Here is a 17,674-nt window from a genome sequence, read left to right as displayed (position 1 = left end):
AGGGAGAGGCTTGGCTTTTTCCGAAAAAGTAGAAGAGGCTGCGCGAGTGGGTTGGCTTTTTCCGAAAGAGGAGATGAGGCAGAGAGTGATGAGTCATGTGACGTGATCGATATCGAACAGACAGCTCTGTTATGCAGGTATGTGAACTCTGATGGGCCGCAAGAAGAAATAGTCGAATTAATACCACTGAAAGGCCAAACACGGGGGGAGGACATCTGTGAGGCTGTGCTGCAGTGTTTAAATGGCAAAGGAATAAACACTAACCACCTGATTTCAGTGGCTACAGACGGCGCACCGAGTATGAGAGGGTCGCAAAAGGGGTTTGTGACTTTACTACAGAAAGCATTGGATCGGAATCTGCTTGCATTCCATTGCATCTTACACCAAGAAGCACCATGTGCACAAACATTCCCACCAGAGTGTATGGAGGTGATAAACCTTGTCATCCAGATTGTGAACAAAATAATTGCAAAAGCATTAAACCACCGTCAGTTCCGTGAATTGCTAGATGAAGTTGACAGTGAATATTCAGATCTCCTGCTACACAACAAAGTCTACTGGCTATCCAGGGGTGAGGTTTTGCGTCGCTTTGTTGCTTGTTTAGAACACGTGAAAACATTCCTGAAAAGCAAAGACCTGAACTACCCACAACTGGAAGACACCAAGTGGCTGGAAAAACTGCACTTCATGGTTGATATGACACGTCACCTAAACATGCTCAATAAAAGTCTCCAGGAGCAGGGAAACACTGCACTGCAAATGCTGGAAGCCGTTTTGTCATTCGAGCGCAAGCTGGCAGTGTTCGGCAGAGATGTACAGCGAGGCACGCTCTCTCACTTCTCCTCCCTGAGAGAGTTCAAAGATGCTCATCACGATCACACACTCAACGGTGATTATTTGCAAGGTGCAATCGTTGATATGCAAGCTGCATTTGGGAGCAGATTTAGTGAGTTCCAAAAGGAAAAAATGACAGTCTTTCCCTGTCACACCCCTGGAAATTGCCCCTTCCTTGTTGAATACATTCCCAGGAGTAAATCAAGCTGACCTCGAAATGGAAATGGCTGATATAGCTGACAAAGATTTGTGGGTGTCCAAATTCAAAAGTCTGACAGCAGAGCTTGAAGACGTCAGCCGCCAGAAAGCCCATGCTGCCCAAAGCCACAAATGGAGCGAAACTGAAAGCCTCCCAACACCAGAGAAACTTGTGTTTGAAACATGGAAGGCTCTTCCTGACACTTATAGGAACATGAAGAAATACGCATTTGGAGTATTATCCATCTTTTTAATACTGTAATGGAAGTTAAACTTGAAGCACCAAATATCGTAGGCTACAGCAGCGTAGTCACGTGGTGCGTCATTCTCTCCAGGATGCGCTGCAGGGAAAATTAAAATTTAATCATGAATGCTCATTTTGTATTTGTAGCCTACTTAGTCATTTTAATAGTAGGCTTATATAGCTAATATACTGACAGCCTATGTTGCCTTCATATTAGGCTTAAGGCTTTTAATTTTTTGCGGCTCCAGACAGGTATGGTTTTTGTTTTCTTGGGCCAATATGGCTCTTTGAACATTTTGGGTTGCCGACCCCTGTTCTAGACAATATAGTTGATATTCTACGTTTCACCTCCAACCATTGCCTATGACCTTTAAGGCAAGTACCAATTATTTAAATTGGCTTTCAAACAGTTGTATTCTTTGAACAAATTTTTGTTGGTTAACACCCCCTACTGGTAGACAGAAGTCACTGCAGGTTCAAATGTAGTTCCATTTTCCATCCTGCCTTTTCTCTAAATCAGAAGCTGAAATTGACACACAGCACAAGCTACAAAATGCAAATAAAGGTGTTATTTCTTGCAGTGATGTACATTAATCTGTGCCTCTAAACAGCTTTTCCTTTAAAATCTTTACAATGCCATTTAAGAAAACACAACTAAAAAGAACAAAAATCCAAAATGGCGCACTTTCATAAGTCCATATTTACAGAATGTACACCTTCACAAGTCTAGCTAGCACGCTAATACGAGTTCATTGTTTATACTATAAAATCAACATTACACTCAAATGTCTAGGGATGGAAGATAAAAAAAATATATAAAACCTAATGGATAAAATAAGGTTCAAGTATGTGTGTGTGTGGTGTTTTTTTTTTTTTGGGGGGGGGGGGGGGGGGCACAGACTGGGGAAAAACAGTGTTTAAAAAAAAAAGGGAGGAACATCACACTTGGATTTTAGCTTATATAAAATACTGCTGAAGTATAACCATAAAAACCAACAGTAAAAATTCAATTACTGTAAGATAATTATTGAAATAAATGAAGTAAAACTATTCTACAACTATTAAGCTTCTTCTTGGTCAATGGAGAATCAGCACTAACAGCAGAGACAAGATTCAGACCAGGCTTAATTGATGCTTGAAAAAAAAATTATATAAAAAATAAAATTAATAAATTATTAAAAATGAGAGAACAGGAAATCCTTGGCTAGCTTGTTTGTTAAAATGTTCTGTCCATATTTATACAAGTTTGCATCTACACTGACTTTGAGGGGGGAAAAAAATCAGTTTCAATTGAGGTTTATGATTTCACTCAGTTTAATTTCATGATAATCAGTTCCAGTCCCCGAAGCGTTGTTTTAATCTGTTCCATTTAAAAAAAAAAAAAAAAAAAAAAAAAGAGAAATCTTCCTAATGGATTGATTCTCATCTCTTTTTTCTTAATCAGGGAAATAGCATATTTAATATGACATTTTTGTAAGTAAATATTGGGGTTGTCATTGCAGGACCTAAAATTAAATCCCTAGCTAACTTGGTATCACTTTAGATAATAATTAGAAGAATAAGAAGTGGAAGAAAAAGTTATTCAGTGTTATTAAATGTAGCCAGCCCAATTGCTAATTTTATGGTTAATGAAATAAAATATGTAAAATAGCATATAGGAGCGGGCGGCATGGTGGTGTAGTGGTTAGCGCTGTCGCCTCACAGCAAGAAGGTCCGGGTTCGAGCCCCGTGGCCGGCGAGGGCCTTTCTGTGCGGAGTTTGCATGTTCTCCCCGTGTCCGCGTGGGTTTCCTCTGGGTGCTCCAGTTTCCCCCACAGTCCAAAGACATGCAGGTTAGGTTAACTGGTGACTCTAAATTGACCGTAGGTGTGAATGTGAGTGTGAATGGTTGTCTGTGTCTATGTGTCAGCCCTGTGATGACCTGGCGACTTGTCCAGGGTGTACCCCGCCTTTCGCCCATAGTCAGCTGGGATAGGCTCCAGCTTGCCTGCGACCCTGTAGAACAGGATAAAGCGGCTAGAGATAATGAGATGAGATGAGCATATAGGAGCTGATTAGCAGGACACTGAGGGGTATAGCGAAAACAGTGGCTAAATAGCAAGCTAACAAGATATTTATTAGATACTTTGCTTGTTTTATGTCAAGTTAAACATAAAATAAATAGTATATTGTCTTGCTAGTATTGCACTGAGGGGTTGTTATTAGGTTGGCTAACAAATAGCCTTAAAACAGCCTCTTAATTAGCTAAACTGGAGTTCTTAAAAATAAAAAGCTAGATATGCTTTTGTAATAGCTAAAATAGTAAGCTAGCAAGCTATTTATATTATAAAATGAATAAAACGATGGGTTGTTAACTCTACACTGAGGCTTTTTTAAAATAACTAAACCAAATACCTTGCTAAAGTTTTTATTCAGCTAACATCACTATAAGAAATAAAGATAAATCTAATAAGTTATTTAATATATAGCTAGCTGGCTAGTGTTACACTTTATGGAATAGATGTTCAAGGCATAGCTAAGAATAAATAGAAATCTAGCTAACACTGTGGTTAGCTACTGTCAGTATATAAAATTAAATATTTCAAATTAAAAAAAAAGGGAAAAAAAAGTATGCTAAAGGGCCATCCTTGGAGTACCTAAAATACTAAAAGTATTTATCACTGAAATAAAGTAATCCGGGCGGCACGGTGGTGTAGTGAGGCGACAGCGCTAACCACAGCAAGAAGGTCCGGGTTCAAGCCCCGTGGCCGGCGAGGGCCTTTCTGTGTGGAGTTTGCATGTTCTCCCCGTGTCCGCGTGGGTTTCCTCCGGGTGCTCCAGTTTCCCCCACAGTCCAAAGACATGCAGGTTAGGTTAACTGGTGACTCTAAATTGACCATAGGTGTGAATGTGAGTGTGAATGGTTGTCTGTGTCTATGTGTCAGCCCTGTGATGATCTGGTGACTTGTCTAGGGTGTACCCCACCTTTCACCCGTAGTCAGCTGAGATAGGATCCAGCTTGCCTGCGACCCTGTAGAACTGGATAAAGCGGCTAGAGATGATGAGATGAGATAAAGTAATACACTGCCTTGGTAGTATTACACTGAGGGGTTGTTCTTGGAATAGCTAAAATAAATAGCTTGCTAAGTTGCTAGCTAGCTATGATAACTCTCTTAAAGTGATACATGTTCTTAAATATAGTTAGCTGGCTAGCATTAATCATGGGTTAGTTATCAATGGCTTAGCTAAAAATAGATAACCAAGTTTGTAGCTTTTCCTCTTTATGAAATAAAAAGTATGTCAAATAAATATAGTAGTGGTACAGTGAGGGGTTATTTTGCTAGCTAGCTGCTTTTACTAATTTTATTCTCCAGATTATATATTACTTCATAAAACAAAAGCATGCTAGGTTGTTAGTTGGCTACTATGACTCATTTTATTCTACATATTACTTTATTTCATCGATATAGTCCCTGGTTAGCTTTACACTGCAGGGTCAATCTTCGAGTAGTTAAAAATATATAGCTTGCTGGCTGAATAGTTTGCTACTTAAGTATTGAATGAGCTGGCGTTTTACTGAGAATCCATTACTAAACATTATGGATAGCTGTTACGGATTTCAAAATACTGTTATCACTTGGTAGTGGATATCAGTAGTGGTATGCCACCTCCAATGGGACTGGAACTGAGAACCACCTTCATGATCACAACTAACCATGTTAGCATTGTAGACATGGAACATATATGGTCCCAAAATAACTGCTTGCCAATGACAGGTATAGAAATTTCAGATCTTTATATAGAAGTCTATCACAATCGGTTCAACAGCGAGACTCCACTGGACAAACAGGATTAGCATCATCATATAAAAGAAAAGGGACAAAAGAGTTCACAGAGGAATAATTACATCCTTTGTTGTGGTCCATGTGTGATGTATTTCAAGCTGCTTTGTCAGATGAGAGAGAGCCTGGGCATGATGCAGTGCTTTCACACACAAGCCTCAGTCCCAATGCATGTCAGGGACGAGGATAAGAGGTCAGTTCAGAGGTTTATATTGATAACACTTTGCGTATGTGTTTGGGGTAAAATGTGGAAATGTATAAATGACACAAAGTGTGTGTGTGTGTGTGGTCACTTAGTTCGTCCAACATTCCAGAGTGAGCATATGAGCCTCCATCTGTGTGTGTGTGTAGTCAACGGACATACAATGTACAAGAATGCATAAAGTGTGTGTGTGTGTATGTATGTATTGTCAATGGAAACACTGATGCACAGCAATCCAAAAATGTGTGTGGTCACTTATTCAACCCATCATTCCAGGACTGAATGTGCAAGTAAGAGTCTCTTCCTCAGTATTTATGTTTGTGCTTTTGTGTGTTGAGCTAACAGATAGCCGCTCCACCGCGTCCCTGTTTCTTCAGTAGTTGAATCCGGTTGTGGCAGTAGAATTTAATGGCTCTCCAGTCACGCTGGTTGCTCACCAGTAGGGGGCAGTGCTGCAAACATCGCTCACAGTCTGCCTTCGCAGGAACACGCAACTCCACAATATTTCGCTTCAGGTGCGTTTCCACGGCAACCCGCTCAGCTTCGGACCACGGCCTCTTCAGCACACCGCGCTTGCCTGAAACGTGGGGTAAACGTTCTGTCCGAATGCCACAGGACGTTCATTTTAAAACCTTATCTTTACATACTGTAGAAAAGCTGAAATAAAATTTTCAGATCACAGTCTTCGCTTCAAGCTTAATGTAACATTTTGTCATTCGCAATTCTAATCCAAATCAAGTCAAAATCCAAATGACTGACTTGAACAAATCCTTGGACCAATGCTAGGTTGTGTGTGGGGTCCAACGTTTCTTTTGTTCCCCACTCTCAACCTTAGTTCCTACCAAAAATTTATTTCCATTTACTGGTTTCATCGTACCCTGTCATATACTTTCTCATTAAACATGTACCAAGATATTACGCAAAGAAAGCAACAATGCAAGTAAGTAGCAGAGATTATTGGTGCCTTTGGTGAATGTATGCACTGAGTGCAGTATGGAAAGCAAAAGTGGCATGTAACATGCAAATCAAAACAACCAATTTTCAGTTTAGTCGCTACACAAACAAGCCAAACTACAAGAGGCACAAAATACCCGTCAGTTGCTTGTGTGAATGAGGGATCAGACACAAAGATAAGTAGGTTTCTCAATAAATGAGAACGAGCAGGTAGCATAATTCTGAGTAATATAATTATGGCGTATAATAATTCTAAGTAAACTTATTCACTTGCAGACGCTTTGGAATAAATAACTGCAAGCCACTCTTACCTGATTTTATTTGTGAGCTCCGCCTCTTGTGAGAACCTGATGGGGAAGGTGTAGTGGGTGAGGGGACGGGACTAGCGCTGTTTTTAGAAGGTCCGCGGCCATTCACTCCTGCTGTCTTTCCTGCCTCTGTTCTCTCATTACTCTTCTCTCCTTCTCCATCAGATTCCTCCGAGAAAGAATCTGCTGAATTCCCAGACATTACTGAAAGAGAAAGCAAGGAAAAAAAAATGCATTTAAAAAATGTTTTTTTTTTAAATCTGTAGAACAACTGATCCCCCCCACCAAGTGATTTTTGTGGTTGGATAGTGCACATTTTCTGTTCCCTCTCACCATCCAGCTCGAGGCAGATGTGTTTGAGGCTCATCCCTCTGAACAACACCCCATCTCTCTCCCCGTACAGCACAACACGCCCCACTCGGCCCATCAACGCTGGGTCCTGTCCGATCCGGGTGCAGCTCTGGGTGACGTGATACTCGCTGTGAAGGAAGTGCTCAAGCCTCTCCTTCTCTCCTTCGTCCATCAGCAGGAGCTGGGTGAGGATGGCGACTTGCCTTCGGGTGCGTGGTGATGTCAGTGCTGCAGGGTTTTTAGCCCCACTGGCACGCGCTAACCCACGCAGGAGGTCCGTGCCACGTAGAGGGGTGGCAGGAGAATGAAACGGCCGAGAAAACACATAAGGGCTTTCGGGATCGACATTTACATCTGTGGAAGTTTTCAGAAGCAAATCGAGGCAGGATTCAGAATGAGGTGGAAGGATTAGTGGCTGAATCCGACCGCGCTTTCCTAAAACGCCCACGCGGGGCCTGTGGCACAAAACCTGACGCTCAAAAGGGGACAAAGACACTTCAAGAGGGGAGCTGGAGTTAGGGGAAGGAGTAATGCGGCTGCGGTAGTCATTTATGGTCAGTTTTGCCATCTCACACTCGCGGTGACGGTTATAGAGAATGAGCAGCGCCAGGCTGGAGTGGCATAGCAGGCGCCAGGCTTCTGCCGAGCTGCTTGAACGCGAGAGGGAGAGGAAGGATGAGTGCTGCTGACGTCGGAGATACAAAACCAGGGTGGAGAGAGAGGACAGGAGGGGAGACACATGGGAGCGGTGAGAGCTGAGGGAGAGAAAGTTAATTCATTAAGAATTAAGAAGATTGATAGTAAGGAGAAGATTCATATTTTTCAAATTTGATAAGTCGCTGAAAAATTACGTTAAGACCACAGACAAAGATGATTTTCTGTATCCACAAAGCTAATGATCAACAAAAGTTTTTTTTTTTTATTTGGGGGCCCAAGTGTTATTTTCATTAGATCAAGTCTAAGTCATTAAAATAAACTGCAATAATGTGTGTTTCTGCAACAGTGGCTCGTCTCTACAAAACAGTCAAAGTCTTAACACAAACTAAATACCTTCCACCATTCTTCTCTTCTCCACTGTCATCGTCCCTCATTTCAGTCAGATCCAGTTCCTCATCATCTACCTCCTCGTCGTTTCGGCCCGGCGTGGGTGGAGCTTCCTCTTTTGCTCTTTCAATCTCCTCCTGTTTCTTTTGCTTCTCTTCTTTCTCCTTCTTTGGCCGTCGCCCTCTTTTGGCTGGAGGACTGGCAGACTTTTTCACGACTACTGCTGGAGGAGCTGTGTTCTTTCTCGGTGGGGAGGAGAGAGAGGCGGGGCTCTTTTTGGAGGAAGGCCGACGTGAAGAAGGAGAAAGGGAGAGAGAGAATGACATGGCTGCTGAACCGGAACCGGATGAGTCGCGAGAGAACAGGTTGGGGGTGGCTGAGGAGGAAGAGGAGGAAGCAGAGGGCTGTGGTGAGCTGAAAGTGTGTGAGCCATGTGTGTGTGCTGAGGATGGTGTGTGTGAGGATCTCGGGCCATGTGACAGTTCCATGGCATTCCGGATTTCCGGTTGCTGATCATGGTGCTTTTCAAGATGCCGAGCGAGAGAGCGGAAATGACGGCCACAGTGAGGACAGTGTTGCTTCCTGCTTGCGCTGCGGCCAATGTTTATGTTTATGTTATTGTTTATGTTTGTGGTAGGCGGGGCTAAAGGGGTCTGGAAGGGTGAGGAGGATGGAGGGAAGGAAAGAGGGCTGGATTGAGACTTTTTTTTGGTTGCATTATTTGTCGTTTTCCGTTTCTTGCGCCTCCGCATCATGCGGCCCCTCAGTTCTTCGAGGTCCTCTTCTTCTTCCTCGTCCTCTTCCTCCTCTTCCTCCTCCTCTTCATCTTCCTCTCGGTCCGAATCACTGGCCTCGGAGCGAGAGAGTGGAGAGGATGAAGGTGAGAGAGACCATGAAGGAGTGAGGTAGTCTGAAACTGTGAGAGACAGAGGCAGAGACGGAGCTGCCTCCTCTTCCTACAAAGACGACCACACAAGAATGTTGAAAAATTACTACAAAGCAATGTCAATATTATAGTTAATAAATATATATAAATAATCATGAACAAACTGATGGAGAAAGAGCAAAACTTCTAATTAAATCTAGGGTTGTTAAGAAGACAAATGCGTATGAATCTGAGTTTTATATATTTTTTTTGTGGACACAAAGGCTAAAACCTGACATTTCAATAATTTACTATATCTTGTATGGAAAATGGCTTTCATAATTATATAGCTATATGGTTAGGAGTTGCAGGCTTGTAGCACTCGAGTCCGACTCGTGCCCTAATTTTAAGGACTCGTGACTTGACTTGGACTTGAGCACTGATGACTTGGACTCATGCATTAACTGCATTCAGACTTGTAAATTGGAGACGAGGACTCAGACTTTTTATTTTTTGTAACATGCCATACTAATTTGGCATAAGATATTTATATCTACATTAATTTTTATACTAATTTTGTGCAAGAGAATGCACAGTCACCTGTTCATACATCATGTTCAGAAACAAACTAATGTTAATGCATAGGTCGCGTTAACCGACAATTGTCCGTCATTGACGGATTTTTTTTAGCTATGACGGAAAAATCTGAAGGCTGTCGGTCATTTTGACGGATGTTTACTGTTACCATTACCAATAACAATAATAGCCTAATAATAACAATAATAAAACATAATGAAACACACAATTGAAATGATTGGCAAGTTGTGGCAGAGTTTTCTTACATACAGTATACATAGTCTTCACTGCCGTCACTTTCAATCTGAGCCGACGTTGCGGCAGTCTTGATGTTCAGTGCATAGGCTACTCATGTATACATTGTCACCACCGCGCAAGGCTGTTCCCCCCACCGCGCTCCTGACCGCGCTCTGACTTCTCTAACCACTAGCACAGTGAGATGTATTAATGTTTCCCTTCTCTGCAGAAGACACGTCATTTTTGCTATTAAAAAAAGAGATGCATTGGGTTGTTTGTCGTTTCCCTGCCTGTACAATAGCGCTCATTTAGGCTAGTTGTTTTTCTTGTTTTTAAAATGAAACAAATGTCGATTTATTGTATTCTTCCCCAGCAAGCTTAGGAACATCACTGCTCGAATATCTGCTAAACTATCATTTTAATGAGAGCACGGGTAGACAAACTAACATTTAAACATAACTTCGTTTTATTTAAGACCTTCCGTGTCAGGTTCCAGGCTCCACGGGGTGCAGAAAGACCGCATGCTGCAGGATTTCCTCCCTATGAAGAGAGTATTAGCAGGGTTGGGAAATCCAACTTTCAGAGGCTCTTGCCGGCTTCTGATCACTTCCCTGGGAGAAATGTTTCCCGACTTCAGAACTTTGGCTGAAGTGGCGCTGGTTATTCCAGTCTCCAGTGTCGCAGCAGAGCGCGGGTTCAGCCTTCAGAATAAAATTAAAACGTCAATGAGAAGTCGTCTGTCCGAGGCAAAGACGCAAAATTTAATGACAATTGCCTCGGCAACAGTCTCCATTGACGACTTTGATTATGCACAAGCGAGCTCCCAATTTAAATCCATGCGGGCCAGAAGGAAGGTTTGAGCTCACGCAAACAGGTCAAATTAGATTGTCACTTAAATCGTTGTAGTGGACTGTTCATATTTTAACTGCAATTGTCTTGCTACATTGTAAAATAACATTGTTCATATGCCCGTTAAGGCACAACAGCCGCAATGTTTTTAGCGGAGGGAAAATGGGTTCACAAGTGACCGAACGTCAGAATCTCTGTTCATCTTTTTGCATCATAAATAAATGATTACATAATACAAGATTGTTCTGTGAATTAATTTTTAAATGAAAACGAGTCCATGAAAACACAAGTTATTAAATATATAGCATTTATAGCCTATATACATTGTCATTTAAAAGTTAAAATAAAATGACAGATAATAATGGACAATGACGGAATTTTTACGACCCTGTCCGTCAAAATGACGGACAATGAAAAAGTCTAACGTAACCACTGCGTTAATGGCACTAAAATGCCTGGAGAGAAGCCCCTAGTTTTGCTTATGGACCCTTTTCACGTGACGTCACGACAAACGCGGCCGCCATTTTGGACATGTACTACCAGTAGTTTACCACAGCCAACATTGAGGAACGGCAGCAAAGAAAGTTTTTACTTTCAGCAAGACTTCCATCATGCCACTATATTGTTGTGCACCTGGATGTAGTAACCATCAACAAACAAGGCAAGGTTTATCATTTTATCGGATCCCGACAGAGAAGATGGATAGCGGCCATAAACAGGAAAGATTGGCAGCCCTTGGCATACCAACGCTTGTGTAGTGACCACTTTGTTGGAGGTAAGACGAATAAAATTAGCCAGAAAAGGCATTACATTGCTGTTAACATTCGCTGCTTAATTTGAGGGGAGCAACGCGGAGCGCTCCGGGAGCAAGCCGGAGCGTGCTGCTTAATTTGAGGGGGAGCAACGCGGCGCGCTCTGGGAGCAAGCCGGAGCGCACTGCTTAATTTGAGGGGGAGCAACGCGGAGCGCTCCGGGAGCAAGCTGGAGCACGCTGCTTAATTTGAGGGGGAGCAAGCTGGAGCACGCTGCTTAATTTGAGGGGGAGCAAGCCGGAGCGCACTCCGGAACCTCGGACGTTGGCATGTATGTGAATGGCGATGGGTTTTTAACGACATAGGTATACAGATCATATGGGCCGAAGTCAGGTAAAGACGAGGGCTTCGTGTACTTCCGTACGTCAGTGAACAATCCTGGTGGAAGCAGGTAAACGTTGTTCTCTAAGCCTGCTAACCTCAATTTTTGCAAATACCTCTCCCTCTGCTCGCCCTGTAAATGCCCTACGTCGCTGGATAGTGAAGGTGTTTTCTGCATCTCGCTCCTTTTTCTTTTATGCTTTTCGTTTGTCGCCTTCCTCGCATTCAAACCGATTCGAGCCGAAGTCCACTACATGTCCAAAATGGTGGTCGTGTTTACGAAGGTCACATGACTGAAAAGGGTCTATACAGACTTCTCGTGCAGTGGGAAAAAACGCACTGCTATGTGTTTCACATGTAGAACTATCGAGGAGACGACAGGGACAACCTTGAACTTCAATCGTCATCTGGAAAGACCACACCCAGAGAAGTCAGTGACACGTGATGTTCACTGCTCTGTTGATAGCAGGGCTTGCTGACCGATGAACTAGCTTTTTATCTGTAGCCTATTAACTAAAATGGGGCAGTTAAGCAGTAATGTTAATCCAACACAATAGCAGAGACGGTTTCACATAAAGGCAGCAACAGCCACAGTCAAATGGTGCACTTGGAGTCTTGTTCTCGGACTCGACTTAGGCCCTGTCCACACGGCAGCGGATTCAGGTGAATCTGATAAAATTGTTTATCGTTTCGGCCTGGCGTCCACACGGCACCGGCGTTTTGGGTGCCACAAAACGAAATCTTTTGAGAACGGGTTCCAAAGTGAAAAAATCTGGCAACGGCGCCGTTGCAAAGTTGTCTGGATGAGTAGAACGGATTTGTTTACGATGACGTCACAACCACATGACTGTCAGTGCTTCACGCCGGGTAGAAGTGTAACAAACTCGATGCGAGTTGTCAACAAATCCTATAACTTGGTTCATGAAACGCGCTTACAAAATATTTTCACTGTGAATATTTATTGTGTAATGGTGCAAAGTGAGAGAGAGAGAGAGAGAGAGAGAGAGAGAGAGAGAGAGAGAGAGAGAGAGAGAATAGCCCTTAGGGCAGAGTCTTTAGTCCAAACACTGCGGAAGCAGTACCAAACCACGCACCGCCCGTGCGCTTTCCAAAAACAAAAACAATCCCGCCAGCAAACATAGGCAAAAAAAAAAAAGGAGCGATCTCACCTCTTCAGATGTTGGTTTAAGTCCGACAATACATTCCTCAAAAAGGGCGTAGAAGAACAAAGTAATCCATCAACGTGTAGCATTCAATTTATTCCGGACCATTAAAGAATTCTGGAGGATATCAGAATGTTGGCGTACCGGCTTCCATCTACCCCCATTCATTCCTCTTTCTGCGTCTTTCGTTTTACGCTACTGATTAATAATCAAAACTTTATGTGGCTAATGCTACAGAAGAAGGGGTTTATGCGCATGCGTCTACTTCTTTTATTGTTCTGGTGTCTCCGATGGGACCGTCTTACAGCGCACGTAGTGGTGTGGCATATGTATTGCATCGTTTTCAGCAAGCGCTGCGTTGCCATATGTACCTGAAATTTTACTGATCCATTGCCCATGTGGACGCGCTATTTAAAAAAAAAAAAAAATCTTGTTGCCGTTGTCGTGTGGATGTAGCCTCAGATTAATAGTGGACTCAACTCAAAATTTTCTTTAATGACTTGGACTTGACTCGGGCTTGAACACTGGGGACTCAAAACTGGACTCGGACTCCAGGTTTAGTGATTCGACTACAACACTGATAAGTTGTATGTACATTATGCATGCATGTCTCATCACCTTCTTAATACTGCTGTCTGGATTGAAGGCGCATTCAAATCCACGTGGTGATACAGAGCGATGGAAAGCCTGCAAAGTTGTAAAACATCAATTATATATACACATGATAAATTTTTTTTAAAAAAGTTCCGTCTTGAAAAAAATAACAGAGTTTGATTACCAGCGCGTTTTCTCCCCACTCAGCCAAGTTGTAGTCCACCGTGATTTCCTCGCCCTTGGCAATGTCTCTGATCGCTATGACGACCAGTCGTACCTGGCTCCCACAATGTACTTCTCTGATCCTGCAGTTAGGCGGTAGAGGGGGAAAGAGCACAGGGCCACGAACACCACCGGCGCCTTCTTCGCCTAGCTCCGAGACACTGTGAACGTAATCATATACGCCCACACACAGCAGCTCACTTATAGCCTTGAGCTCAGTTTCAGCTGTTTGATCTGAATGGACGAGCTGCAAGAAAGAAAGCTTACCAAAGCTGAGATGGATCAGCAAGATAGTATGGACTGCTGGGAGGGGGAAGCTGATCCTCTGCTTCATCTGGGTACTGCCCTTCACCTGCAAGGCAAAGGAGCAAGATAGTTGCCATCATTATGTACTCTTCATACACCAGTGTAAGTAAAAAAAAAAAAAAAAAAAATCAATTCTGGTCAGGTGGTGTAATTTTCTCTAACAGTAGCTCAGACAGAACTGCTAGCTGTCATTCAATTCCAAAACCATGGGCATTAATAAGGACTTGGTACCCCCTTAGCTGTTATAATACCCTCCGATCTTCTGGGAAGACTTTCCATTCAGTTTTGTAATATAGCTGTGAGGGTTTGCCCTTTCAGGAACAAGAGCGTTACTGAGAGAAGGCCCTGATATTAGGTGACCTTAAGTTAAGTGGGGTTGAAGTAGGGTCTCTGTACAGACCACTCACATTCGTATGCACCAACCTTAGCAGACCATGCCTGAATTGTCTGTCTGCAAAAAGGCATTTTTATGCTGAAGGGAAATTTTAATGCTGCAGCATCCAAAAACATTCTAGACAATAACATGTCAAACTTCGTGGCAACAGTTTGGGAAGGTCCAGATACAGTTATGATGGTCAGGAAATCTATTTTTTTTTTCCCTTATTAAGTTCAACAGAAAAAAAAAAGGTGAGGATATGACTGTTAAAAGTGGTTATAAAATAAATTAACTTGTTTCCCTTTTAATGTTGGCATTCTCCAATGTTAGAAAGGTAGCCTAACTATAAATGGATCAAAGGTACAGCATGTAGTTCATTCAGAGTGGCACTCCATACTTAAGAGAATATAGTAATGCATAGCCTGATTTTTGATGGCTTTTGCAACCATACGACGACGTACGTGTACCACCACAGGGAACCCAATTGTAAGTGCAAGGCAATGCATCTCAAACACTTGACCACCGGACAACAAAATTTGTATCTTTATTTCCATCAGATAGATGGGTTTTCATCCAGCGCTTATTTTTAATTCACTTTTTAAAAAATAATGTGGGATTATTTACAAACACATTTTACACTCATCTGGAGCGCCGCTTTTAATATCCATCCATCCATCCATCCATCAATCATTTCATTTATATATATATATATATATATATATATATATATATATATATATAAAAAACTACAACTTGTAAAATCACTGCCATGTGGTACAAGAGGAATGCGCTTCTGGATGTGCAGGGTTTTTTTAATATTATTGTAATAAACCCAGTCATTTATATTTTCCTACAACAGAACATCCACAGCTGTTTTATTCCTTACATATTTAACATTGACGGTAAATACATATCACACTGTAAAGAAGGAAAAATAAAATTTTCCAACTAATAGTGCAGCAGGTGGTCAGATCCAGAAGCATGCACAAGGGTTGTGAAATGCATGATACTGAAACATACAGTGCATACTAAATGAAAACAAGAAATGGGGTTTATTTTCTTTCTCTGCTTGTTGAACCTATTTGGTCACCACTGCTGAAAATTTAACATTTTTTTCTTCTTTTTCTCGTCAAGGATTTCAACCTTCAGTCCAACACAATACCTTGAACATCAAAGATACACATCAAAAGTTATTCGAAATAATAACTTAAGTTTTGGATAAGTCTGTGCGTGTGTATATACACATACCTGGACTGTAACTGTGTTCAGACAAACTTTCTTCTTCATCTTCTGTCACATATGCCCGATCGCACACCTTAACAGGAGTGCCCTTTCTCTTTCGGCCACACACTCGCCTACAAGATGACAACCCAGTGAACATTTTCACTATTTATCACAATTACCACTTACACTGCCAAGGATCTATAGATCACGGTCAGGTTTTCTACATTTTGTGCTGCAAGCATGTGTGATTGACAACACAGATCTTACACAGGACATAAAGCATGTCAGGATCACAACTCTGCAGCCTCATACAACACATAGCTCAATTACTGTGCAATACACACTAATTAAAAGGTGTTTTAATAAGACGATGTGGGATAGCTAAAAAAAAAGAATTTACATATATACACTACATAAGAATGAGATGGCTGTGCTTTTTGCAGAAGCAAGCTATGTTGTAATTAACACCATGAAACCATCTGATTGGGATATAAACACTGTCCATTCACATCTCCAGTTAGCATAGCTACAGGTCCTGCTAAAATAGCCCATTTTATGTTTTTTTTTTTTGCTTCTCAATAACATGCAATGCAGGGACTTTTAAACAATTTCGACTGCCAAAATCAGGACTTGCAGTCTGAAAATCGCGAGTCAGGTTTTTAAACAAATCTGTACTCCCATTTAATACGCACTGCTACTGTGATATGGACAACAGAAACAAACAAGTTAGCATAGCATGCTAGCTAATTGTATTGAAACCCTTTGGCTGGTTAAAGACAGAACGCCACGATTCTGTAACATTAACTTAACGCCTCGTTTCCGAGACAGAAAACGGATTTTTTTTTCACTAACCCCCGTGGTGGCGGAGGCTTGCCACCGTCTCCATCGCTGTCAAGAGTCGGTGGCTCCCGATAGTCGAAAGGCGACCGTACGTTCTCCGCCATTAGGGCTCCGGTAAAGACTCCACTGCGCATGCGTACTCCGCCATTAGTGCTGGTCCAGTAGTACCTCTTCGCTCCGGTAAAGACTTTGCCGCACATGCGCACTCTGAAATTACGAACAGTTTGACAGCTAGCATCTAGAAGAACCCAAAGAACCCTTGAGGAACACCCCCCCCCCTTGTAGCATCACACCCTGTTCCTTCAGTTGTGTCTAGAATTTTTTTTTCAGAGACCCCCAAAGAATTTGGAGACCAAAATGTCTGTCAGTTTGTCTTTTCATGAATTGCATTTCGAAGGCCCCTGTGAAGTAAATCAATTTCATTATTTTATACCTCTTCTTTGCATAACCCCTTTAAATTCTCTGTGTGGGCCTTGTCGCTTCAGAAACAGACCACACCATACCATACACCCTTAGAAAGAAAAAATTCACCTATGAGCCTAAATATTTCTTCTGTTCGTCTTTCTATAAGATGGCTGTGGATGTTCTTCCTTGGATCGTTTTAGGACTATTGCAATTTCTAATAACATTTTGCACTCCAATCATCATCACTGAACAGTTATCATCAGTTTGATCCATCCGTTATCTGTAGCCGCTTATCCTGGGATAGGCAAGCTGGAGCCTATCCCAGCTGACTATGGGCGAGAGGCGGGGTACACCTTGGACAAGTCGTCAGGTTATCGCAGGGTTGACACAGAGACAAACAACCATTCACACTCACATTCACACCTACGGTCAATTTAGAGCCACCAATTAGCTTAACCTGCATGTCTTTGGACTGTGGGGGAAACCGGAGCACCCGGAGGAAACCCACGCGGACACAGGGAGAACATGCAACTCCACACAGAAAGGCCCTCGCCAGCCGCTGGGCTCGAACCCAGGACCTTCTTGCTGTTAGGCGACAGTGCTAATCACTACACCACCGTGCCGCCCAGTTTGATACAATACACAAAGTTAAAATTATAATGAGTCTGCATGTTCAAGTCAAGTTTATTTTTATAGTACTTTTAACAATAGACATTGTCACAAAACAGCTTTACAGAATTTCAATGACTTTAACATGAGCTAATTTCATCCCTAATCTATCCCCAATGAGCATGTCTGTGGCGATGGTGGCAAGGAAAAACTCCCTCAGACGACATGAGAAAGAAACCTCGAATGCGAGGAGCGTGTTCTCCTCGTGCTTGCGTGGGTTCCCTCTGGGTGCTCTGGTTTCTTCCCACAGACCAAAGAC

The 17,674-nt window shown here is 42.4% G+C and overlaps 1 protein-coding gene across 4 annotated transcripts in view; it reads right to left on the bottom strand.

The window, feature by feature from the left end:
* The window catches only part of LOC132883447 (uncharacterized), a 39,445-nt gene extending 22,996 nt beyond the window's left edge, over window positions 1-16,449 (bottom strand). For 2 of the 4 annotated variants that reach the window (XR_009654327.1, XM_060917102.1), the window contains exons 1-8: window positions 16,354-16,449; window positions 15,526-15,632; window positions 13,863-13,947; window positions 13,558-13,756; window positions 13,398-13,466; window positions 7,963-8,912; window positions 6,895-7,667; window positions 6,565-6,765 (exon numbers count right to left, since the gene is read on the bottom strand). Coding sequence is in view for 3 of the 4 variants with exons in the window: in XM_060917102.1 (XP_060773085.1) it covers window positions 6,565-6,765; window positions 6,895-7,667; window positions 7,963-8,912; window positions 13,398-13,466; window positions 13,558-13,756; window positions 13,863-13,947; window positions 15,526-15,632; window positions 16,354-16,445 (2,476 nt within the window). In the remaining variant the exon portion in view is untranslated. Of the gene's footprint in view, window positions 1-5,036; window positions 5,898-6,564; window positions 6,766-6,894; window positions 7,668-7,962; window positions 8,913-13,397; window positions 13,467-13,557; window positions 13,757-13,862; window positions 13,948-15,525; window positions 15,633-16,353 lie in introns of those variants that run through there. The other 2 variants (XM_060917100.1, XM_060917101.1) reach the window with 2 other exon arrangements.
* Between the last annotated feature and the right edge of the window lie 1,225 nt (window positions 16,450-17,674).

Source organism: Neoarius graeffei, chromosome 3 (genome assembly GCF_027579695.1).
Source record: "Neoarius graeffei isolate fNeoGra1 chromosome 3, fNeoGra1.pri, whole genome shotgun sequence".
In the NCBI taxonomy this organism is placed as follows: Eukaryota; Metazoa; Chordata; class Actinopteri; order Siluriformes; family Ariidae; genus Neoarius; species Neoarius graeffei.
Note: the sequence above shows the minus strand (reverse complement) of the source record. Positions and strands in the feature narration are given on the sequence as shown.